At 37.1% G+C, this 26486-nt stretch overlaps 1 protein-coding gene across 2 annotated transcripts in view; it reads left to right on the plus strand.

The window, feature by feature from the left end:
* LOC131041615 (uncharacterized) overlaps nucleotides 1-26486 on the plus strand; it is a 56669-nt gene that overhangs the window by 22529 nt on the left and 7654 nt on the right. For both annotated transcript variants that reach the window (XM_057974748.2, XM_057974747.2), the window contains one exon: nucleotides 13687-13856. In XM_057974748.2, the coding sequence (XP_057830731.2) occupies nucleotides 13687-13856 (170 nt within the window). The remainder of the gene's footprint in view (nucleotides 1-13686; nucleotides 13857-26486) is intronic.

Here is a 26486-nt window from a genome sequence, read left to right on the forward strand (position 1 = left end):
ATCATGATTCAATGATTCTTGGAATTTTCGGCCTAGAAGCCGATTTTGTGAACTTGGAATGCCTTTACCTTTTTCGGCCGGCGAGCCAATTTGGTGAGATCTGAGTTTTTCGGCCTCTATGGCCGAAATGCACGACTTAGCCCCCCTTCAATTTCGGCTTACTAGCCGATTTTGTGAGATCTGAGTTTTTCGTAATTTTTGGCTTGTGAGTTGCGAAGTTAAGAGCCGACTAGGGCAAAAGGAAGGACTGGCCATGACCATAAAGGAAGAATAAAGTAGGGCCGACCTAGGGCAGTGATTTAAGAGGTTTATCAATTAATTATTCTCACAAAGGCAGTGATTATAAAAGGCATAATGAGGGGCAGTGACTGAAAGGAAAGGGCAGCAGTTGCAAAAAAAGGTATCTTTTTGAAACTAAAAGACATGACCCTCCCACCGTGGCAGGTATAAAGGATATAAAAGGAAGAACAATCCTCCAAGAAGGGATGGTGGAGAATCAGATCAGATTTACTAAAAATAGAAATAGCAGATCGGAGGGGATCAAAAGTTCTTCTACAGATATCATCTGCATTCATCGAAAAGATCAGAGCAGAGCAGATTTTAGGTTTCTATACCTTACACCCAGCAGGGACAGGCATTATATATAAATTGCATCCAGCAGAGATTGCTAGTAAATTAGCAGAATATCTGTTATTAAGCAAAGGGAGATCAGATTTGAGATAAGAAACTTGCATTTAGAAAACAACCACCTTGTGATTTATCAAATTGTAGGCAAGATTTAGGAACATCCCAAAAGGGGGACATTACAATTGGTATCAGAGCATCGTTCCTGCCAGCCTGAGGGATGAAAGATAGTTGATCCAACTTAGACAAAGATCTCAAAGGGCATTGGAGAGGGAAAAGGAAACTTGCAGCAAGTGACAACCCTTGTCGATGTTGATGATATATATCATCAGTCGAATTCCTCTTGGCCGACTCAACATGGTCAAGTGTGTGAATGGCCTATCGGCTTTACACATTTGATGCACCGTCTAATATTAATCTATTAATATATCCTTAATGAATTAGAGGTGTCTCTTCAGGTTTGCTTTAATTTGTAATAAGCCGACTTTTGACTAAAATCATGAACCTCTATTGAAAGCATGTGATATGTAAAGGGAGACGACTCTTGAGCATTACTTATTGACGGATATATAAAAAGCGTGGTCTTCTTTCCTTGGGACAACACAAGTTCGGATATAATAACTACACAAGCAGATCCGTATTCATCGACAGCAGACAGGATTCACTCCTTGTGACATTCGAAATATATATTGAAGATATACACAAGTTCAAACAGAACATATATCTCAGGCAGATCGAAAACATATTCAGCAGATTGTATGTACACAAAAGAAGTTCGAATCCAACATTCTTCATAAGCAGTCGAAGTTCATATATTCGAATTCATATTTACAGTTCGAATTTCTCACATCACCTTGTATGGTGAATTGATGTGTGCATAGAGCTTTAAGGAGTGAAGCTATTTTGTAATATCATACTAAGATCTAATAAACATAATTAGAGGTTTGTGTGGCTGGGTTTTTCACTTTCAAGAAGGAGGTTTTCCTAGGGTATATATTGTGCAATTGTGTTTGAATAATTGTCTTCCTAATCTGATCATAAAACTTAACAGTCAAAAAAAAAAGATGAATGAACAGTTGGGAGACGAGTTGAGGGCCTACATGGAGCAAAATGAGAAAACATCTCAACTACTACAAACCCTTCAAAATATGAACAACACAATTAGCAATCTTAGACTAGTGGTCCACGAGGATGTGTCCGCCCCAGAAAAACCTGCGTCCCTTATAGGGGGACATTTTCGAGACTTGAAGAATTGGGGGAAACGTCCCTCCGAAGAACCACCACCTCTACCACCTCCATCGGGGATGCTGCTAGGTTGCTTGCTATATGTCACATGCCATTACATACTAATTGCAACCTTTAACTTTAGTTTGCCTTTTATGGGGCACTCACAAAGATGTTATATTGTAGATTTGCCTTGAAGATTATAATTCACTTCAATTTGTATATTAGGGCCACCACCCCCACTAGTGCTTTCTCGTCACCCCCTACCATTCCCTCGCTGTTCCCAAATTTAGGCCCTTGGTCCCCCTATCCCCGAAACCCGTCCTCACATTCCCGAAACACGTCCCCGTGTCAGGGAACTTTGTGGCACTATGTCTTAGACCCAACCAAGCTAACGGAAGGGATGCCAACTCTAATAATTCTGAAAATGATAATAGAGCTCCATTAGGGTCAACACCAAGAATAACTAGACCCTCCTTCATACCTAAAGAAAGGCCAACAAGAGAAGAAGAAGAAACCAATACACCAAACCATAACTTAGAGGAACTTGTCTAATCATATTGAATACTTGACCCTGAATTTTGTAAGTCCAGAACAAGAAGTAACTTTAAAAAGGAGAGGGGTCAACCTAATAAAAACTTATATTACAAAGCAGGTCGATTGACTCTCCCTAACTTTGATGGATCGGGGAAGGTTACGACTTATTCATGGATCCAAAAATTGGATACATATCTATCTCTAAATCCTATGATAGAAGAAGATGCCATCAAATTCACCATCTTACATTTAGAAGGGGTTGCACACGACTGGTGGCACCCTGGCTTGATTACCAAAACATAACAACTTATGACTTCATAGGAAAAATCATTGAAAGATTTAACCAAATACATCTTGAAATATATTTTAAATGATCAACTCAATTAAGACAAGAAGGGACCGTTGAAGACTATGAATTCCGAAGAATTTCAATCAGGTTCCTTAGAATTACCCAAAAAATACTCACCTACCTTTTTATAGAGGGACTATTGGAAACCATTTGTGGCTTAGTAAGTGCCCTTGATTCTTCCACTCTCCAAGATGCAATCTTTAAACCCTTACGATTTGATACCACTAAAACAAGGGATAAAAGTTACTCTAAAAATATATCATCAAAAGATAAACCCTTCTATGAGAAAGATGGGCATAAAAGAGCATTTCCTCCTAGAGATGACCATGAAAAGCTTCAAAGGAGAATGGGCATGTTTGTAAGCGAGAAGAGATTCAAAAGAAAGATTTGTGCTTCAAGTGCAAGGAGAAATAGGAGCTAGGACATAAATGTGGAAAAAGAAGTCAAGTACACAATATAGAGGCATTCTCTAACAAGGGAAGCATGGGAAGAAGAAAAAGAAAACCCAAGCAAAAGAAAAAGGCGTGATGAAGAAAACACCACAAAGTTGTAACAAAACGCCTAATTTGGTTGCTATTTCAAATGTCTAATTCCATCTATAATATAGTTAACACCACCCCAGCTATTAAACAAGATTCAATTCCAAGCTATCTCCAAATTTGACAAAATTTATCTCTACTAAGTTGTTTTGGTCCTTATGTTTGCAATGTGCTCCCTTGACATCTTCGTTATCTATTGGCTGGTGGATGTCATAGTGATGAATATCAATACACATGGCAGACTTGATAGACCATATTCTTCAACATCTTGTGGACTTTGTTAATATTTGCAAAGATTGAAGTGATTGTGGTGATGGAGATCAACCGATAATGTTTGCTTTATAATTCTCTTTAGTGGAAAATAAGGCAATTATATGCTATAACTTAGTTTGCCATGAAATTTTTCTTGGTCAAGAATAAAGATCCAACTAGAGTTTATATAATTATATACCGAATAGTATGGAATTTGGAAAGCATTAATAAAAGTTGCCAAAGGTGAGTGTTCCTTTGACATATTGAAGAACAAGTTTTGATGTTCCTTTTGAGGCTTGGATATGAATACGGAAGATACGGAAGGCCATCTTATAACAAAGCCAAACGTTGTATGCTAAATATGAAATACAAATGCCAAACCGATAAATCAGACTTGTCTCATATGTAACTAGGAGACGAACTTTGGATTTTTGGAAGGAGAAGTTTTTGTCAAGATCATCCTACCACGGTAACATCCAAACATTGTATGCTAAATATGAAATACAAATACCAAACCGATAAATCAGACTTGTCTCATATGTAACTAGGAGACGAACTTTGGATTTTTGGAAGGAGAAGTTTTTGTCAAGATCATCCTACCACGGTAACATGACTAATCTAACACACCCTTGTCAATCCAGTTTAAGTCACAGAAATGGACAAGATTATGAAACAAAAAGACAGCTCCTGAAACTCTCTTGACAAAGAACATTGCATAGATGTGTGTCATGCTTCTAGTCCTCATCTTAATATGTGTAAAGTTCATCCTCTCTTCTATTGGAAAAGATACACATGACATCATGCTAACATAAGGCTAACCAAATCACCTTTTGCAATGACCTTATTTTTTCCTCTCAGAAGATGAGAGAAAACTTGTCTTAGAATTACACATCTTGCAAAATTCCCAATTCTTGGTTATGTTGTTGAGATAACTCACTTGGAATTAAAGGCAAAATATACCTTGGGATGAAAAAATTGAAACTCAAGATAATATCTAGTAGCGTAGTAGAAGTTGAATTCTAAAATAGATCCTCATAAAAAGTTAGGAGTTGCATACACCAAGCCGTTTCCTATTTAGAGTCATCCATGATTATTCCATGTTAGAATTGCTCGATGACGAGCAATATTGGGAAGGGCAGATTGTCATGCCCCTGCCAAAATAGAAAAAAAAACAGATTACAGCCCTAAGCATTGAAAATACAATTATATATATAATATAAATTTAAAAGAGCTGACTGAGATTATCTAGCCAAACAAGGTTAAATATATTGATAGAGGCCAAGTCAATAGGCTGACTAATATTAATAAGAGTGAGTTGCAAAGTTAAGGACCAACTAGGGCAAAAGGAAGGGCTGACTGTTGTGACCATATCACACATCGCACCATTGCAAATGGGGACTCCCACTTTTTTTTGCTTTCTAAGTTAGTTGTAGAGTCTTTGGCTATCAGCCTTTCACTCGAGGAAGTATAGTGTCTTAGGTTGACAAGAGGTGATTAGGTCATGTCTCTCTCTTTAGGATGAAGTGAGGTCACCAGCCTTTCACTTGAGGAAGGATAGCGTCTTAGGTTGACAAGAGGTGATTAGGTCATGTCTCTCTCTTTAGGATGAAGTGAGGTTAGTTAGTTCTCATACCTAGGAAATGAATGATTTCACGATGATCATTTCATTTGGTAATCATCATTAACTTGCTGAATCAGAGATGAAGTGCTAAAATTCAGCTAAGGCAAATGGTTTTAGAGAGAGTAAATGCGTGGAAGGTAGATAGGCTAAGGTCCGAATTATCATGAAAAGGTTCAAGGCGAAATGATTAAGTCAGCAAAGTTGTCATCTTGAGATCACTTCCTGTGGAGCCTCAAATGTGCGCACTTCTTGTGGAGCCTCAAATGTGCGAACTTCTCCTAGACATTTCCTTTGCCTAGTGATAACCACGATCATGCTTGAGTGCTTCTAAAAGGCTTTCAAAAGTCTGATCCATGGCAAGTTAAGGGAGTGAATGAAGTAGCAAGCCAATCAATAAGTGACTAATCACTTCTAGTACCCTTGCACATGTGCGAACTTCCAGTACCCTTGCCAAAATGCGAACATACTAAGGAATGTGAGAAAGTAAGACTTCAAGTCGTGGAAGGAACATCACACTTACATGCAAGAGGGCGAATCAAGGCTTGAAGCATCAAACACAAAGCACTACAAGGCAAGGTGAATTGATCAAGAAGAGATCAAGGAGAGCACAAGAAAACTCTAGGCTTGGGATGAAGGTTTTCCACTGCACGAAGAGGATAATATTATAAAATGAAGATCAAGCACTCAAGAAAGGAATTTTGCACAATCTTGGATTTCCGGAGGAAATCCAAGAATCATTGCCAGTATAGCAAGATGGAAGCTCCAAGGCGGAGGTGATCAAGATAGGAAGATGATGCAATTTGGGATATCTCCCACCATCATTCCATTCTTCATTGTAGGCGCTTGGATAATGTTGAGTATCAAGAGATATGCCTCATTCATTTACAACTTGTGATGAGTTACAAGAAGCAGTTAGCTAAGGTGGTGTCCAGTCATCACTTATCTAATCACATCATTCTAAGATAAGGCGTCTAATTTCAATGCATAACTACCACATGGGGGCACAAAGTTCGATGTACCTACCCTCATCATTCATTGGTTGAAACTCAAAAAAGGACGTGTCCATTTTATTGTATATCTATCATTAAATGCTTTGTAATGGGTGTAACAAACCCTAATTAGGGTTTCTATCTTTTAATCTTGGCCATTGATGATGATTTGATCTTGGCCCTTCATTGTAATGAGAGCACTAAATAAGGCTCCACTTCTTCATTTGTACAGGTTAATAGTTAATAGTTCAAGAATAGTTGATAGTTGGTAGAGAAGTGTCAGATAGTTAGAGTAGAGTAGGAAGAGAAGGCAAAGATTGTTGCCAAGACTTTGTTGTAAGAAGCATGTAAACTTCGTTGAAAATATGGTGCTCTATGTGTCGATTCAACAACTTGCATGGTCTCTACTTCTCGTTTAATTTTCATGTTGTTTAGATGAATGGAAATTTTTTGTGCATGATCAACGGTGAAATTCGTTAGCTAAGCTTAACTTCGATTATCACTCCTTCATTGATATGCTTCAGCTTGAGGGTGTCTATGCTTGTAGTGGTGGTTTGAAAATCATTAGCTATCCCTAGAAGATCGCACTAGCCTTGTGGAGATGTTCGCTGCATGTCAAAGCAAAGCTTAGTTCAGCTTCACCAAAGATTGTCCATTGCTCTTACATTTCTAGGATTAGATTAGCTAATTTTTTATGTCTTATATCCTTTTGCTATTTTTTCGAATCAAGTTAATTTTCCACATTCCCGCAACATTCAATCATTCAAGATTCAACGTAAGTCCACCTCGTGATTCCAACAATATCACATCAAACACACTGAGTCTATCCAAGAGCACGTCAAGACTTGACATTTGGAATCTTGGAGTCATCCCATTTGATCACACAGTTTAGCACTTGGGAGGATTTTTTTCAAAAGAGGATAGAATACTTAGTATTTTATTCTTTGTTGCATAGTGCATAAAAACAGGACGAAAAAAGAAGAATAACGTAGGGCCGACCTCAGGCAGTGATTTAAGAGGTTTATCAATTAATTATTCTCCGAAAGGCAGCAATTATACAAGGCATAATGAAGAGCAGTGACTGAAAGGAAAGGGAAGTAGTTGCAAACAAAGGTATCTTTTCAAAACTAAAAGACACGACCAATCCCTCCAAGAAGGGATGGTGGAGAATCAGATCAGATTTACTAAAAACAGAAATAGCAGATCGAAGGGGATCAGAAGTTCTACAGATATCACCTGCATTCATCGAAAAGATCAGAGCAGAGAGAGCAGGTTTTGATATAGGTTTGTATACCTTACACCCAGCAGGGATGGGCATTATATATAAATTGCAAAATATCTGTTACTAAGCAAGGGAGATCAGATTTGATATTAGCAACCTGCATTCAGAAAACAACCACCTTGTGATTTATTGAGACTTGTGGGCAAGCTCTAGGAAACATCCCAAGAGGGGACATTACAAAGAGCTTAGGTTTGTTTTCAAGAGGGATTTGTTCATGGAACTAGAAATGGTTGCCATTGTAGTACCTAAGACAACAAGTTCAATAAACAACACATTCGAAGAATTGAAACAAATGAAGTTTGAAAACAAAATTATATAAATACAACTTAATTCATTTTAAAATTAAATGTACTATAGATAACCAAAATAATGAAAACAAACCAAAAACTTCAAAACAAAAGAAGAGAGTTCATTTGTGGACAAGTTAGATAGCCAGCCTACTTTTAGTGTGAGTGGTAGTGGCACTTATTATCTACGAAACCCGGGGACGCGTCCCCTACCTGAAAACCCCCGTCCTAGTACCGGGGATGTTTCGGGGACTTGGGGACGGCCAGGGGACGTCCCCCCCTTGTCCCCAAATTGTCAGAATTTTGAGGGGACATCCCCGAAACGGGGGGACGACTTCCCTAGCTGTGGGGGATGTCCGTACGTCCCGGGGACGAATTGGGGATGTCCCAATCGTCCCGGGGACGGCTAGACGTCCCTCACATCTAGGGCTATGGAAGAATATTAAAAAAAAAAAAAAAGGTCGTATTTTCAATTTTTTAAAATTTTTTCTAACATGGGCCCTCTATCAATTCAAAATTTTCAAAATAGTTATCAATAATTATTGAAAATACGACTATCTATATTTTTCTAACATGGGCCCTTTATATTGAAAAAAATTAAAAAACTACTATCAATTTTTTTATTATTGAATTTGAATAGTTATGAAATCAAAATACGACTATCTATATTTTTCTAACATGGGCCCTCCAAAAATTAAAAGGCAACATTAAATTTATTAATTCATATCAAATATTTATAATTTTAAATTAATTCATATTATAAATTTAAAATTTATAAATAGAAAATAAATTAAATAATAAAATATTAAATAATAAATGTTATACTTTGCATTTTATATGTTATTTCTTTAACATCTATTATGATATGCATATTGACTAGGTTGCCGGTTCGGGTTCGGGCATCGGTTCGGGTTCGAAGAACCGGTATGTCGGTACGGCAAAATTTTGAAAAGGGGTTTGGGTTCGTTAGTACAAAAACATGTAAATTATATATATGCAACCTATAAGCATGAATTAAGATTAGCATGTCACATAGCATCATACAAACAACAAAACCAACATAAACTTGTAATCATAGCATCATGATCATACCATAACAACATCATATACATCAAGTTTAATATCAAAATGATAAAATATTCAAGTATCATTGTTTTAACTTTCAACAATTTAAAGTTTGATCATCAAATGGATTCTCTAATTCGTCATCCTCATTCTCCTCCTCCTCATCATTGACATTGACATTAGATGAATCAATGCCAATGACACTTGCACTTGCACTTTAAGTTTGCTCGCTATCTGAGTCATCAAATGTAACAAGCTGAGAAGTGAATTTATCCAAATCAGTATGTTTTGGCTCCATATCCCACATCTTCATTTCCCCTTGCTTGCAATCATGTTGCTTGTGTGAAATGAGCCAAGTTAATGTTTTAAAACTCACTTGTAGGGTCATTTTAATTTTTTATGTGGTGGAATTAAAAAAAAATTAAATTTTGCAAATAAAAAATCCATTTTTGGGCTTTCAGACCCCTGGGTTCGACTTGGGTCCTCTTGGGTTCGACTTGGGTCGAACCAGGCCTGTGAACCACGAACCCTGTCTGAACCATAGGCGAACCGGACTCGAACCCCGAACCAGGACCGTACTGGACCAGTACCAGGGGTCTAGGAGGCCGTCGAACCCGGTAACTCAGCATATTGACAATGTGAATAAATTGAAATTTTGAATTATGAGTGCATATTGAGTATTGAGCCTATTGATAATGTTGTATGTTCGATGTTTGCATTCTAAAATGTTTTCATAGTATCATACACATGCTATATCCATGTTTTCGTATGAATATAATGTATAGATGCATGCTTTATCCATGTTTTCATATGAACATTTAGAATTTTCTTATATATTTTAAATTTTCCCTATATTTTATATAGCCGTCCCCTTTGCTGCCCCCCCGTCCCCAAATTTGGCAAAAAATTTTTCCGTCCCAGAAACTCGTCCCCTTGCCCCCTTGTCCCCTCGTCCCAAAAACTTGGGGTACGTAGCTAATTATGGTTCTTCTAATCTACCTACATCATTTGATGTTGATGATGATGTAATCTTTTGAAGGCTCATATGGTGCTGATTGCGATAATATTTTTTTAATATTGAATAATGCATATCTATCATGTTCTTCGAACTTGACAAATTGACATTGAACTTTGAAGTAGTATTTTAACTTTTATGTTGTTGTGTTAATTATATGAGTTTTATATGTTTTTTAAGCTTTGTATAGACAAATACAACACATAATCAAGCCCCCAAATTTTTTTGGGTAAATTTGGTTTTTTATGATTTTTTTATATGTTAGGTTTTATATGGAATTCTTAACTTAATTCCCTTTTTGAGACTCCAAATGTGATATACCAAGTTTTAAGCTTTTGTTTACAAATTAATCACCAAGTATTCTCCAACTCTTGGTATTTGCAAAACAACGATGTTATGTCCTCAGAATTCTATTTCATTTGTGGAGCATATTTTTTTTAGCTTTTATATGTTTTTTGAAACTACATCACCAATATGCCAGTGCATGAAAAATAAATTGAATGAATGATTCAATAATCGGATAATGTATTCAACAATATACGAGCGTATATATAGAGATTACAAGACGGCGTTCTAAATTAAGAACAAGTCGTTTAAAGTGAACTACTAAAAAGCTAAACGCTAAATAAAGCTTAAAAGCTAATTAACTAAAAAGAAAAAGCTAAATGCTAAATAAAGCTTAAAAGCTAATTAACTAAAAAGCTAAATGACCATTAAACAAGTAACTAAATATAGGTAACTAAAATATAATTAAATATTCTAATACCCTCCCTTAATGGTCATTCTATCTACTAACTACCCTACAGAAGACATTGCAGGTCTTTTGATCACAAATGAAAAGAACACTCTGCTGCAGTGGAGACCCTCCCTGGATTTGAAAAGTGTTAATGACCAAGAATATTAGAATCCATCCAACCTAACGTTGGGTAACCAAATTGAAAACTGAAACCACGATTTTGAGGAAAATCGGCAAACCTTTTTGCAGAAGAGTATCAACTCCAAAACTGACTGCAAGATACCACGGTTGTAGATGTTCGCCTTGGCAGGTGCGACCCAAACTAACTGCAACAAAGCACGATTTTGAGGAAAAAACCGTCAAACCCTGAAATAGGAACCCTCGAAAAGAGAATTTACGATTTTGAGGAGAAAATTGAAAAACCAAGAAATCTGAGGTTACAAATCATCGTTTTTGTGGAAAAAACGGTCAAACCCAGATAACTAAAATCTTACGCGAATATCGTGGATTACAGATGAGATAATTTTTAAGGGAAAATTAATAAATTATAAACCTTGCGAACAATTTTTTGAGGAGAAAATCGTGAAAACCCTCCCATGATTTTTTGTGGAAAAAATCAGAAAACCGACAGACAATTTTTCAAGAAAAAATCGTGAAAACCCTGGGACCTATAAGACGAGGTCTGGCCTAAATCAATTTGATCAAGGCAATGATATTGAGATATCGTGAACATGCATTGTTTCCATGTGTTGTGATAGTTGTTGAACTTTTGTTTGTGTTCCAACATGATGTTAGTCAAAGATGCCATCACAAAAATGGAGGTTGAATGAGGTCAACCTAGTGAAAGCATGAGACAAAAGAATTTGATTCAAAAATCAGAATAGACGTAGCTGCACAAAAAATCTGAAACCTTGGAGGAGAATTCTGGCACGAATTCTAAGGTGCAAATTTCGAGGTTTGGAAGAAACCCAGAAATTAAAAAATTTTTGCAAACTTAAAATAGCATAAATGGTGCCCAAAAAAACAGCAAAAATCCCAACGTTCATAGAAATAGCAGAAATTGTGAACTGTTTTTAAATTCCAAGGCAAATTTGCTGGCACAAAATTCAAGGTGCGGACAACGAGGCACCCAGAAAAATCTGAGACCAACCCAGAAAAGCTCTCGAAAAACCCACCAAGAATCTGAAAACAGAATGCAGATCTGACGGCTCAAAAATTGAGGCATGGAAAACGATGCACCCATAAAAATTTGACAACAACCCAATTGAGGTCTCGAAAAACCCACCAAGAATTTGCAACCAAAATAAAATTTCGACTTGAATAGAAGGGTCAAAACCCTAGTCGAAAATTGCAGAAACCTTAGGAAAATTTTCAACCTGCAAAAAAAAACTGCCCAGGAAGAGAAAAAAATCTGCTTTTTAAAAAAAAAAAACAGTTTTAAAAAATTTTCAATAAAAACTTCGAAAAATTTTAATAACAAAAATTTTCGAAATTTTTAATTTCCATGCTCTGATACCATGAAAAATAAATTGAATGAATGATTCAATAATCGGATAATGTATTCAACAATATACGAGCGTATATATAGAGATTACAAGACAACGTTCTAAATTAAGAACAAGTCGTTTAAAGTGAACTACTAAAAAGCTAAACGCTAAATAAAGTTTAAAAGCTAATTAACTAAAAAGAAAAAGCTAAATGCTAAATAAAGCTTAAAAGCTAATTAACTAAAAAGCTAAATGACCATTAAACAAGGAACTAAATATAGGTAACTAAAATATAATTAAATATTCTAATAGTGCAGCCCCTGTCAAATGAAGAAAATTTCACATCAGGATCTATTTTGAGTATGGAAATGGATATTAAACGGGGAAAAGTATTTGGAAATCTAACTTTTTCTGTGGATTTTCTGTTGCTACCTGGTAATGTACTACTTGTTGAGGGAATTTAGAATCTCAAGGAAAGAATATTTGTAGAATTTCTTCAAGATGACTTTCTTTCCTCACAAAGACTCGGAGCAAGGATTATTAGATATCTTATATGACAAAATATCTATGGAGTGAGGGCATTGGAGTTTCTTATTCTGTAATAGGTTAGACTAAAGGGAATTGTTTCTGACAAAGACTTGGAGTAAGGATTAGCTTGTAGATATCTCATACTACAGGTGATTAAACAAGGAAAATGGATGCCTAAAATAGTTAAGGGATGACGAAAAAATCTCTATTGATTGAAACTATTGGAGTTCTCATTTTGGAAATAGGTAAAATAAAAGGAACTATTTTTTGACAAATACTTGAGAGAGGATTCTCTTTTAGATGTCTTATATGACATGATTGAATAAAGAAAATAGATCTCTAAATTGGTTCAGGGAGGATGTAAAACTATCTGTGGATTGAGACTATTAGAGTTTGTTATTTTGGTAATAGCTTAATAGGTGAATTATGAAGCAATACTGAAGTTTTCATAGAATCTTTATGACATTGAGACAAAAAGCTTCCATTAGAGTGTTACCTTTACAAATCTTTCAAGGACATCTCCAGGCTTATGTACAGGTTTGGATCAATATCTCCAAGGAATTGGAAGTTTGATGTGATATGCTTGTTTGAATTAGAAATGTAGAGCTCAGCTGTAGTTTTAGCTGGTACACTATTTAATTTTATACTGTTTAGATATGAATGCCATTCTCTTTTCAATGGTTTAAACTTGACACAATATATAATCGGCATATCACCTAAGAAAATCTACATGCTGTTTATTTCAAATCTAGTTTAAGAGAAAGTCTTTAAGAGAGATGTATCTGTGAAGATTTTGGAAGTTTTGCATCATATTTTTTAAAAAAAAATTCAGCATACATGATTATCATATTTGCATGTGGAACTGATTTCTTCTCCCTATCCTTACTATTCAACTCTTTCTCTGTTTGATTTTGATATGCACCTTGTCACCCTTTTGCCCACAACTTAGGTTCCATTGGCACCTAGATAAGGTTATGCTGGAAATACTTTTCATCTGCAGGCATTCTATGTTGAACTTGTGCTTATGGATATGAACATTGTATTCATGCTTCTAAATGCTTGTATGTCTTGACAACTCAAGTCCTCCTTGCTTTGCAGTTGCCTTTTTCTCATGGGTATATTTAGTCATTGATACTAGTTTTTTTTGTTAGGTTCAAGTTATTGATGCCACTCGAGAAGTATTTATTTGCACAGAGGATATGGAAGATGCTATCAGTTCATTGAAATCAATGCAAGAGTGTGGTCCTCCTATTGTTGAAAAGATGATCAGAAAACTCAATTCTTCAATTTCTTTGATGTCTTTAACGCATCAGCCTAGAGGGTAAGATAATTAGATCAAAATATTTGGAAGTGATTAATGCAAACGTATTAGTGATCTAAAGTCAAAATTAAACTTGAAAGAAGAGAAGACATTGCTTCCCATGCCTCCCTTTAGTTTATGGGAAGATTATGTGTCTTGATTCTATAATGCCTGGGTGATATTGTCTTCTACTTTTCCTCAGATCTTGCTATACATAGAGTCTATGAAGAGTTAGTATCTTTTTTTTGGTTGAGATCTTAAATAGTATCTCATAACTTATATTTATAATTATGTTCATTCTTTCTTCAGAAGATGCCAAATTGAAGATATTTGATGTGAGAAATTTCACAAAAGGTTTTTAAATAATTTTTTGTGGAAAGATTAGGAAATCATTGAAGCCCACAATTTTTGTTTTGTCGTGCCATGGATAAAATGTTTTCTTTCATCAGGCAACAAAATGAAGATGCCAGATATGAGGAATCCTGCAAGTCAGAGGTTATCAGCAGAAGTTCTTGAGAAAGGCCAGGACTCTTTGAAGTCCACAATTGTAGTTGCCTTGTCCTTATGTGTTTAAACAAGCACTTCTTCTATCGACAATCAAAATACTAAAAAGCATAGATGCAGCCATGCATTAAAATTGGTTCTTTGCTTGTGCTTCAGGGTCATAACGAGACTGATACCATTTGAAATGGATGAGAAATAGTTTAACTGATTCCTCTCCAGGAGAGAATGCTTGGAATTCAGAGATAAAGGTCCATGTCAGTTATATAAAACATTGGGATATTTTTGTCATGTTGATGCCAGTTTGCCAAGAATTTGTGCAACTCCACAAAGGGTTATGAAACTTTCTACATGGAGAAGTAGCAGAAGATTCGCATTGCAGAAAGATAAATGATTGGTTCAGCTGTCACATACGCTGCCTTTGGCCTTAAGAACATTAAAAACATTCTATTCTATACTTTACTAGAATAATGAGGAGATTGACCTTACACGTATTTCAAAAAATTATGATAAATAAAATTTTCCAATGTAATTGTTTTTGTGATGATTTGGTCCACTCCACAGTCCTTTGGCATGCCTGAGTGTGGTTGGCACTTTTTGGCATTTAAATTCTAATCTTTTCTTCTGAGATGCCACTTAATTGGCAATTTCTTTAATTGAATTGTCTGTAGTCAATTTCTGCTATTACTGCAGGTAGTGTGAAAATTGTTCAGGTCCTCGATAAGGCTTGCAAATTTGTCCCTAAGGATTGACACTAGGTAATGTTCTTGCCAACAATGAACCACATTTTATGTTGAATTTTGATGCTCATAAGGAAGAGTATGATTGCTATCATGCTCATGCTATTACTGATTATTTTCTAGGGTGTATCCCTTATAAGCATGTGTTTGTAGCTGGACCTGGACTAATGCCATATCTCAAAAGTGTCCAGAATTAGAAACTCCACTATAGGTGTACTTTTTAGAAGTTGTTTCTTTCAGTCTACGTTATCAGGTTTGGCACCCAGAGCTTGGATGCTGGTCCGGGTCTGCTCCCGGTGTGGGGTCGGGTTTGCCGCCCTCTACACTAAAAATCAGTAATAATTTTTTGTTATATAATGCTTGTCGTTCATCCGGAAATCCCTTTGGTAAACCCAAGGCTTAAGAAATAATAAGATTTTATTATTGCCGGAGAAATGTAATGGAGTTTTAGTTAAATTTGCACAAAAGTAAAAGTATATAATTCGACAAACTATAAGATTTTCATTTGGTTAAGAATTTTTAATTTGATTCATTTTGCCAAACCGGCGGAGTGGGTTCTTGAACCCGAACTGGCAACTTAGCTTTCAGTTCAATGTTTTTGCCAACTTTGAACTGCATGTGATTTTTTATTTTGATTCTTACAAGCAATTTTGTGATGGTATTGTGCTCATGCTGTAATTGGGTATATTGGATATGACCTATAACCTCATGTTCATAGCCAGACCTAGAATCATTGGGAATGCTACAGTTTGGAAGTATGTAGAATGGGAAATTTCACATGAGGTTTTCTTACTTAAAATTTTATCTTTCATTTTAATAATGCTGCTTACAGTACTTGATACATAGTGGGAGTGCTTGTGTTTGTAGGAGTAGTTTGACAGTTTTCTTACCATGGAGCATTGCGTTTCAGTCACCTCAGTTACAATGCCTTGTGTTGCCTGAGTTTTGTGGGCAGTGAATGAAATTTGGGCCTTAGGTGAAAAATCTTGTTGCTTTCATTGCCAAATTCATTTTTCAATTTTCATTAGTGAGAACATTTCGTTTTGGTCTCCTTGGAGATGTGTATGTGTCTAGGGTCACTTCACATTTGATCTGAAACAGTCTATTCATGTAAGTATTGTTAGGTAATCACCTCACACAAAAATGAGTTCATATTAACCTGCTCATCACTTGTAGGTGTCAAATTTCTGGCCAAAAAATTAAAGGTTGTATGCTTATGACAAATTAAGTGTATCCCATTGTAACTGTTGTGACGTTTTCACACATCACCCCATTACAAATGGGGACCCCATATTTTTGCTTGTTAGCATAGGTGTTTTGTTTAGATCATCTTTAGCTTGGCAATGGTCATAGTCATTAACCTTTTTGCTTCAGAGAATGGTTTGTCTTGACGGTCCAGGTTAGGGGTGTTGAGCAACCTTTAGTAAGTCTTAGGATTGCGAAGTCTTGTCTTTAGTGTGGTCAAGTCCGGAATTCATGAACAAATGTTGTATCTGAGGAGTGAAGGTGAAGTTGTAAAATCTTGTCAAAATTACTAAAATTGCTAAAAGTTGTAAGCATTGTCCAATGTTGCAAAACCTTGTCAAAGATGTCAAAAGTTGTCAAGATTTATAAAATGTTGTCAATTTGGTCATAATTGTCAGAGTGCAAGATGTTCTTAGGAATGGATAGAAAAGGGAGAAGTTGTAAGTTTGCTTGTAATTCCGTCAGGAATTGCAAGTACAATGCCTTAATGTCATGAACATCAAGTCTATATTTGTGCAAGACCTGGGTGGGGAAATAGTATGAATATCTGACTAAGTCAAGAGTTTACCCCCTTGCACCGCGTATATGCACTCAAGTTTGTGCATTGACCTATCTCAAGTGTGCTCTCACAAGGAATTGATGAACAAATATTATACACAAATGGTGCATGGATATATGTGAAACCCGCTCAAGAAAGGAGTTGTCCATATAGGGTGTAAATTTCCATCCAAGAAGAGAAAATGATACTAAAATTGTCTAAGGCAAGAGTCTGCCCCCTTATAGCATGTACAACGTTGTGTAAACAAGCATCTAGTATGTGCCCTCTTAATGCAAACACAAAAGAGTAAAGTGCGCTCTAGGTTGTGTGATTTTACCCCTCCAAACCGACCACATGACCTGAAAAATTGTGTTAAGTGTCAAACCAAGGGGGGTAAGTTGTGCATTAGTGTTAAACCTAGGGGGGTAAATTGTGCATTAGTGCATACCCTAGGGGTGTAAGTTGTACATTAGTGTCAAACCTAGGGAGGTAAGTTGTGCATCAGTGTCAAACCTAGGGGGTAAGTTGTGCATATTGAGTCCATCCAAGATGCGCTCACAACTTTGTGCAAATCCACCCTTCATATGTGCTCCATAGTTTGTGCACAACATTGTGCATACATATATACAATATGTGCTCAAGAAGAGGAAACAATGTAGAATTTGTCTAAGTAACAAACTGGGGGGGCCTCTACACGCACTTGTGCATGAATACTTTCAATGCTGCTCAGCATTGTGCAGCTATTCCCTTCAAGGCCGATCAAATTTGTGCATGCACACTTGCAATTTCCGCCCACCTACAATTTGTTTATACACATATCTAAAACCTGCCAGTGCAAACATATTTCTAAAATGTGCCCAAGAAAGGGAATGTGAAATAAATTGTTCGAAATATAAGGTTGGCCTTTCATGAATAAGAAACGTTTCAAATTCAAAAATGAAGTTGTAAGGTTGGGCTAACATTGAAAGGTTGTGATTCAAACACAAAGTGCCTATATATAGGATGTGAAAACATCTCATTTGCACATCACTCAAATGTGATTTGAAGGCAGATAAGAGGCAGTTCAAGTGTGCTTTTGAAGAACAGTAAGTAGTGCGAATTGGAGGCAATTCATACTAGATTTTAAGGCAATTTTCATCAGCAAACATAGTTTGCAAAGGCTAAACTTCCAAATCAGACTTAAGGGATGAATTTGTTTCATGGAATTGATTTTCATTGAATTATGATTTTATGCAATTTTATTTGTCTTGCACTTCATTCACAAATGTTTCTCTTTTTTTTTTCAGATTATGAGGACTTCACAATACAAAGGATTTTGTTACAACATCAAGACTCTTACTTCAAGGAACCGAATCAAGGAAAGAGAAGGGACTTCACAACATGGAGCAAGTAAGACAGCTGATAACATCAGGATTCAAGTGTTGAAGAAGGTCAGACATTCAAGGCTTGCATTACAACATGGGGAGGATGAAAGGACCAACTATGTCAAGATACTCAAGACATCACGACATCGGAAATTCAAGATCCCTAGAATCAAGATTAGAGACATTCAAGATACCATTGAGATGATATTGCTACAAGGAAGTCAATCATGTCAAGGATATGTTTTATCTTTAAAGAGAACATCAAAATACACATACATATGGTGATTAGAACAAGTTCCACATTCAAGAATTCCACCAAGGGATCCAAGTCCAAGACAAGGATGTCTTCCACAAGATCAAACATCGTCAAGGAAAGAACTTGTTCAAAATTCCCAAAATTCCCAAACATGAAGATGAAGCGTATCACCTTCAAAGTGACAACAAGTGAAGTGTGATTGAGAAAGATAGTTTTAGAACAGTTAATCAAAGTTAGAAACTTGATCACCAAGATGTTGCAATTTGGGAATATGACCCATCACAATCAATCAAGCAATTAGAATTGTTGAGTATCAAGAGATATTGCTGAAGATGGAGGGCTTTGTGATGATTTACAAAGAGTAAGATGAGTTGGCACTTAATCATCATCATCAACCAACTGGATAATTGCAAGTCAACATGTCCTGTTCAATGTACCTGACTCATCCTTTTGAGGACAACTTCACATGTGACATATGACACTACATCGAATACTGTTCAAGATACCTAACCTTATTTGTCATTGTTCCAAACTCAAGGAAGGACATGTGTCCTAAGCATTGTAATTTTCTCCTTGGTCGAAGAGGAGTTAGTTATAACTAACCCTAATTCGGGTTTCTTCATGTAATCTTGGTCATTGATTCACAATCAATCTGGGTCATTCATATTTAATTAGGATGTCTATATAAGGCATTACCATCTCATTTGTAAAGGTTAATAGTGGATATTTAGCAGTAGAGTAGAAGGAGAAGACAAGAAATTGTTGCCAAGGCTTTGTTGAAATAAATACTTGATTTAATTGAAGATATGGTGGATCGTTGTATGAGTTTCTACATGTTGCATGGTTTCTACTTCTCATAGTTTAGATGTTTTTATACGAAGTTGACTAGTTGAATGGAAGAACTTATTGCTGATTTATGGTGAAGCCTAAATGTTCATACCATTTGTGATTTGTTGATTGCCTTATGCTCATTGTTCATGGTGTTGGTGTGCATAAGTGATATTCAGTCTATCGAACTCTTGAGTTTGTCCAAGTCAAAAAAATGAAAATGAATTAGAAAGCACTTGAAACATTAAAAGATGAATAAAAAATAAAATGCAAAAAGGTCGCTTAAGTCTTAAAAGACCTAAGTGGTATTTGTTTCATCCATTTCAATTGCCTACTCTGATTTTTCATTCTGGTCGCACTTAACCAAAACCCTGCTTTTATCCTAATATTTTTTCTGGAGGATCTAGAATGGCTATTTTTTATTTTTTAGGAATTTTGGTGAGTTTGGGTCAATTGCTTTCACTTGGTTAGAATTTAAAATTGGATTGCCGAATACTTGTGGAGTCCAAGCCTCATCTCTATGGTCAAAATAAACTTGGCACTGGGAGGTGGTCGATTGAATAATCAATAATCCAATCTATAAAAGCAAACCTAAGAAAATAGACGTAATCTCTCCTCTGAATGACTTGAAGAAGCAAGTCTCTTAGATGAACAAAGAGCCAAGAATGGAAATGTGTATGCCGTCCTAACTTATGTGGCTTCTAAATGAAATATTCTTGAAAATTATTTGTTGTGTTGCAAACACACGCCCCATTGGGGATCCTCTCTTTTTGCTTGTTAGTGTTAGTCGTTCGCTTAGTCTTGCATAATGTTGTGACCATTTCACACATCGCCCCATTAGAATGGGGACCCCCTCTTTTTGCTTTAGGTTTTGCTTTCCTTTTGCTTGTTTTTCTCTCTGCTTTCTAGGTTTTTGAGTGAGTGAGTGGTTTGCCTGGGCTGGCTAGATCAGGGCTAATCCTTGGAAGCTCGTTTTAGGGTTTCTTTCAAGCTGAGTCTAGCCTAGTTTTGGGAAGTTGTTGGTCGTCTGCTTGAAACCTCAAGTTTGCCATAATGAAGTATGCCTTTCAGGAGAGTCAAGTTGGTTTGATCAAGGAGCAAGGTGAATAGGTCTCAGGTCAGGTCTAGATTGAAAGAAGGTTTTTTTGTCAGGGTCCTGTTTGTTTCTAGGTCTGAGTCAGTTGAGCAGAGTCAGTAAAGAAAGGGAATTGATTTGATCAAGTTTGATGGAGAATGAAGCAAACCAAGGTAAGACCTGGCCTGGAATCTCAATTTTGCTCCTGACCCTTCCAAAGGGTCCAGGGCGAAAATCCTTATAGACCTCCTTTTTCTTCCCATTTTTGACTAAGTAGGGCATGTTTGAAGGTGAATTGATATGTTCTTGCCTAGGGAAGGAGTTGGTGGATTTTGAAGAGCAAGATTGATGCCTAAATGAAAATTTCCCTCCTGACCCTTCCAAAGGGTCCAGAGCGAAATTCATCTTAAACCCTATTTCTTGCCTTGGATAGGCTTGCAACCTTGTTCCTAGCTTGGAAAATGACCTAACTTTGCCTTATGAGGTGGTTTGAAGCTTGAACAGTGAGCAATCTGGCTTGGAATGAGATTTTCGCTCTTGACCCTTCCAAAGGGTCCAGAGCGAAAATCATCTTGAAGCTTATTTCTTCCTAACTTTGGCTAAATTTTGATGTGCAGGTATCTTGGAGGGAGGATTAAACATTCTTGTCACCTTTGAAGATTTGGAAGCGTGCAAAAATGAAGAATTTTGGACAAGGGAAATTTCGCTCCTAACCCATCCAAAGGGTCCAGAGCGAAATTTCAAAAAGCTCTTATTGTGCAGTGAAGAAGGTCAATTTTTTGGCATGGATGAGAGAGGAGTAGTGTCTTCTTCCCTTGAGAGGTGAATTCAACTTGAAATGATGGTGGAATAAGCCTAAATTAAGAAATTCGCTCCTGACCCTTCCAAAGGGTCCAAAGCGAAAATCTCTATAGGAGACATTTCTTGCTTGGTTTGGTCAAATTGAGGTGTCCAAGACACGATGAAAGGAAGAATGAACATATTGAAACCCTTGGGCATGTTTAGAAGTTGTGAAAATGAAGGATTCTAGCCAGGAAAGGAAATTTCGCTCCTGACCCTTCCAAAGGGTCCAGAGCGAAATTCCTTATAAACCTATTTTTTAGCCTTTCTTGGACATGAAACTTTATTCCTAGCACGATGAAAGATGAAATCCTACCTTGCAAAGAGTTTTCAAGTTGAAAAAATGAAGATTTTTGGTCAAGATTGAGATTTTCGCTCCTGACCCTTCCAAAGGGTCTAGAGCGAATTTTCTCAAAAACACTCTTTGCTATCAGGTTTTGCTAGGTCAAGTGTAGGATAAGGTAAAACCAAGAAGGAATTGCCCCTGGGAGTGACTTGAAGTGTTAAGAAATCATTGAAAAGTGAAGGAATTGAGCCAAATAGTGAATTTCGCTCCTGACCCTTCCAAAGGGTCCAAAGCGAAATTCCTAAAAACACCTATTTTCCTTGCAAGGTCAAGACAACTTTTTGGTTTTTATGGCTTGAATGGGTGCGAGGAGGTGTGTTTTTGCCTTTTGAAGATGATTGAGGTTGAAAAGATGAAGGAATTGAGCCCAAGAGAGATTTTCGCTCCTGACCCTTCCAAAGGGTCCAGAGCGAAAATCCTAAAAACTACCCTTTCTTCCAAATTTTGGACAAAACGAAGCTTAGACATGGGTATGAGAAGGCATTTGGATTGCCTTAGAGTGGAATTGGGTTGCCAAGAATGCAAGTTTTGAAGCCAAGAGAGAATTTCGCTCCTGACCCTTCCAAAGGGTCCAGAGCGAAATTTCCAAATTCTCCTTTTTCCTTGCAATTTAAGACAAGATTTTGATTTTCATGACTTGGAAAGGAGTGAGGCAAGATGTTCTATGCCTTGCAGGTGATTTGAAGATGAAAGGATTGGAAAATTGCCCTAAAACCTGATTTTCGCTCTTGACCCTTCCAAAGGGTCCAGAGCGAAAATCCTAAAACCAATATGTTCCTCTCAAGTTTGTGCTAAGACAAGACTAGACCAAGGTAGAAATTGCCCTTGAGACCACCTTTGAGTGGATGTTTGTTTCAAAAAATGATGATTCTAGGTCAGAGAAAGATTTTCGCTCCTTACCCTTCCAAAGGGTCCAGGGCGAAAATCCTAAAATCCCCTATTTTGCCTTGCAAGAACAAATCAAACTTGGATGGAGTGAATGAAGAAGACTATTTCCTAACCTTGTGAGGTGGATTGAAGTTAAAATGATGGAGGAGTAAGCCTAAGCAAGGAAAATCGCTCCTGACCCTTCCAAAGGGTCCAGGGCGAAAAACATCAAAGCCACCTTTTCTTCCAAAGTTTAAGTAAAGCTAGGCCTGGACTACAGTGATAGAACCCATTTAGAATGCCTTGGAAAGATTTGGATTTTCAAAAAATGAGAATTTTGAGCTCAGGAGAGAATTTCGCTCCCAACCCTTCTAAAGGGTCCAGAGCGAAATTCCCAAAAAAGTAGTATTTCCTTCAAAATATTGATGAGTCAACTTAGTGATTGAGATGAATATACCCTGGAGATTGCCTTGAAGGAGGTTAATGATCAAGCTAAGGTAAATTGTGACCTAAAAAGAGAAAATCGCTCCTGACCCTTCCAAAGGGTCCAGGGCGAAATTCACATTTTCACCTAAATTACTCATGTGAAATACTAAAATTTGAAATGCAAGACTTTGATTAGGTCAAAACAAACATGAGCTTGCCTTCCAGAAGATTTTGGAGTCAAGAAAACAAGGTATTCAAGTCTTAATTTGAAAAATCACTCTTGACCCTTCCAAAGGTCCAGGGCAAAATCATCAAAAAGCCTATCATTCAACCTTGTTAGAGTGATTCAAGGGTAAACTGTGAGATTGTGAAGACAAGGGCATGGGAATTTGCAAATTTTGACTCATGAAGTAAACAAGCCTGGATATGAGGTTCAAACAAGCTTTGAAAGTAATTTAGACCTTCATCACTTTGGATATTTCAATGCCTAAGGAGGAAAGAAGCTTCATTAAGCCTTGATCAAACCTTAATACTCCTCAATTTTCACTAAATTTGCCAAATTCAAGACATTTGGCGAGGCTAAAGCAAGTTCGCATGAATTGAGGCATTTGCAATTGAATTAATTAATTTCAAGCCTTAAAATAAATATAAAATTCACCTTGGAAGCCTTGTATTTAATTTTAAAATTAAAAAAAATTAAGGTGAGCGCTCAAGCCTTTTATTTTGTCTTTTTAGGCAAGTCGGCCTCCTTTTAAGTGGGATTCTATTGTAATTAATTGCCAATTTGCTAAGTCGGCCTCGTGAGGGATTAGGGTGAGCGCCCTATATAAGGGAGGTGTATTGTGGACAAATGCAAATCATTCATTCATTATTCACATGCGAATTTGAGGAGCAGATTAGAGGTGCGAATTTCTTGCTAAGTTGGAGGCTAACTTTCAGAATTTGCTAAGGTTTGTAGGCTAGTGGAAGGCGAGGTTCTTTTGAAGGCTGATTGAGGTGTAATTCATCCAAAGGAAGACCAGAAATTCAGTCCTTATCCAGCGAATTTTGATCTCCTTTTCTTCATTTTCCAAGGTTGATAGTTAAGCTTTCAAAGAAGAGGTACGATGAATCAATTTTTTGAAGTTCTTATTCAAGATTTATTTTGATTTCCATAGCAATCTTTTAAAATTTAAGTCTTGTAAAATCTGATTTCCATTCATAATTTATTTGAAAATTTATAATTCTTGGATTTATCTTGTCATTTTCAAATTAATATCTAAATTATTCCCTTGAAAGGTCTTAGATCCTATACTTTAAGATATTATGCTCAAAGACTAATTTTAAGTTTTTGTGTAGGCATCAAATGACGACCCCCAAAGCCGGAGGATCAACTACTTGGCAGACTCTCATCAAAGAAGATCAAGCCAGGACAAGGACGATCTCCTCCAGTCTAGCATCATTAAGGATGACCTCCTCCAATCCAGTTTCATTAAGGACGACCTTCTCCATCTATCTTCCAGTCCAACATTTGAAGGAAAGCATCAACCAAGTGTTAGACAAGGTGGCATCCCAGTCATCACTCCTCCAGTCGGGTTGGTCCACCTCAGCATGTTCAGATTCAATGTACCTGACTCATTAAAGATGTCACAAACTTCGATGTACCTACCCCGGCTATCCATTGGTCGAATATTCCAGAGAAGACGTGTCCAAATAATGCAATTATTTCATTGGTCAGAATTAAGTTTGTTGTAACCAAAGAAACGAGACTCGGACTCGGCTCGGACTTGGCAAGGCCGACTCGGACTCGGCAAGGGACTCGGCGTCAGACTCGGCTCCAAACTCGGCTGGACTCGGGATAGTGAAAAACTCAAGAAATTTAGAGATTTTTAAATATTTAAAACTTGTTTCAGACACCCTTTATTGAATACACCTTAAAGACACAATAACATCATCAAACTCGGCTCATTTGATTACATACACAAGTATACATCAATCACATAAGCATAAACACAAATTGTAGCTGAAGAAAATAACAAACATAGATATATAAATATTGTCAAATGTATACAATATTACAAAACTCATGGAATAAAAAATCCATGTCATCATATGATCATCATCAAATGTTTCATACAAATACCAAAGGTAAATACAACTACAAGTCTATGGCTCAGAGGAGCCTGCACCCTCCGGCCCCGGCCCCGGCCCCCTGCGAAGGCGTCTAAGGTAGGTCCTGGATGATTCGATTGCCATAGCCGCTCCCCATGACACCATGCCATGCTCACCAACATCAGGAACATCCATGTCACTATCTGCCTTTGAATCTCCTGTCTGTGCTCGTGCTCTCCGCTCCTCCTCTGCCATGGCTACAGTCTCAACCTCTATATCTACCTGGTCGATCCAATCAGTGTCAAACTCGGAGGTTAAATTTTCTCTACTTCTATCGACGCAATTTCCCCCATATTTTTCGACGGGGGTTTGGGAGCAGTGCCCCCAAGGTGGGGTCAAGAGGCAGCGCCCCTTGCGCGCTCCCTGTCGCGATACAAGGCGAGGTCGAGGGGCAGTGCCTCGCGAGGCCAAAAAAACTTATTACAAGTCTGAATTAGGGTTTCTTTGAGAGTCTTCCTTAGGGCCTGGTTTTGCTCTTGCTGCTAATTGGGTCTTGCTTGGTGAGTGAGTATCATTCTTGAAGGTCCAAGCTAGGTCAAGTTGGTGAGTGATAAAGTCTAGAATGTCATCCTGATCTTCAAATGCCCTGAAATTTGGCTAAGTCCGGAATGTCCTGATCCTGAAATTTGACTAAGTCTGGAAAACTGAAGAATCCTCCAAAAACTAGATTTTGCAATATAACTCCTGGAGGCCCGAAACCACCCTCAAACATCCTGACAGTATATATGGAATATAACTTAAAGTATAAGAAACTTATACTTAAATGTTATATTCCATAAAATAATCCTGACGGAGAGACCAAAATGTCAAATTTCGCCCTTCCAAAAAAACTTATTACTTTTAAAAAAAAAATTTTTAAAATGTTTTTTTTTTGTCATTTTATTAACCCAGCCAATAGCCGAGTCTGGGGCTCAGGACTAGCCGAGTCTGGCGATTTTGAGCCAAACTCGCCAACTCGGCGAGTCTGGCGAGTTTACTCCCCAGACTCGGACGAGTCCGAGTCCGAGTCCCTAGGACTCGCCGAGCATGACTCGTACTCAGACTCGCCGAGTCCGGGCGAGTCTCGTTTCTCTGGTTGTAACAAACCCTAATTAGGGTTTCATTGTAAAATCTTGACCATTGATCTCGAATTGATCCAAGCCGTTCATTGTATTTGAGGATGCTATATATGCCCTCACTCATTTCATTTTTAGGGGTTAGAGAGGGGGGTTAGAGAGTTTAGAGTGAAGAAAGTTAGAAAGTTGGAGAGAAATAAGTTATTGTTGTAGCAAAATTGAGTAGTGAAGAGAGAGAAATTTGAACAATTGTTGTCCATTTGGTTATGAGATCAATAAAATATTGAAGTTATGGTATTTTATTGCAATACTTGTGGCTATCTTCATGATTGTTTATCTTCTTGAATCACTTTCAATTGAAATAGCATTTAAATTTTAAGTTTGAAGGACGAATTGTTGTGCTTGATCTTTGATAAGAT

The sequence above is a fragment of the Cryptomeria japonica genome, chromosome 8, assembly GCF_030272615.1.
Source record: "Cryptomeria japonica chromosome 8, Sugi_1.0, whole genome shotgun sequence".
NCBI lineage: Eukaryota > Viridiplantae > Streptophyta > Pinopsida > Cupressales > Cupressaceae > Cryptomeria > Cryptomeria japonica.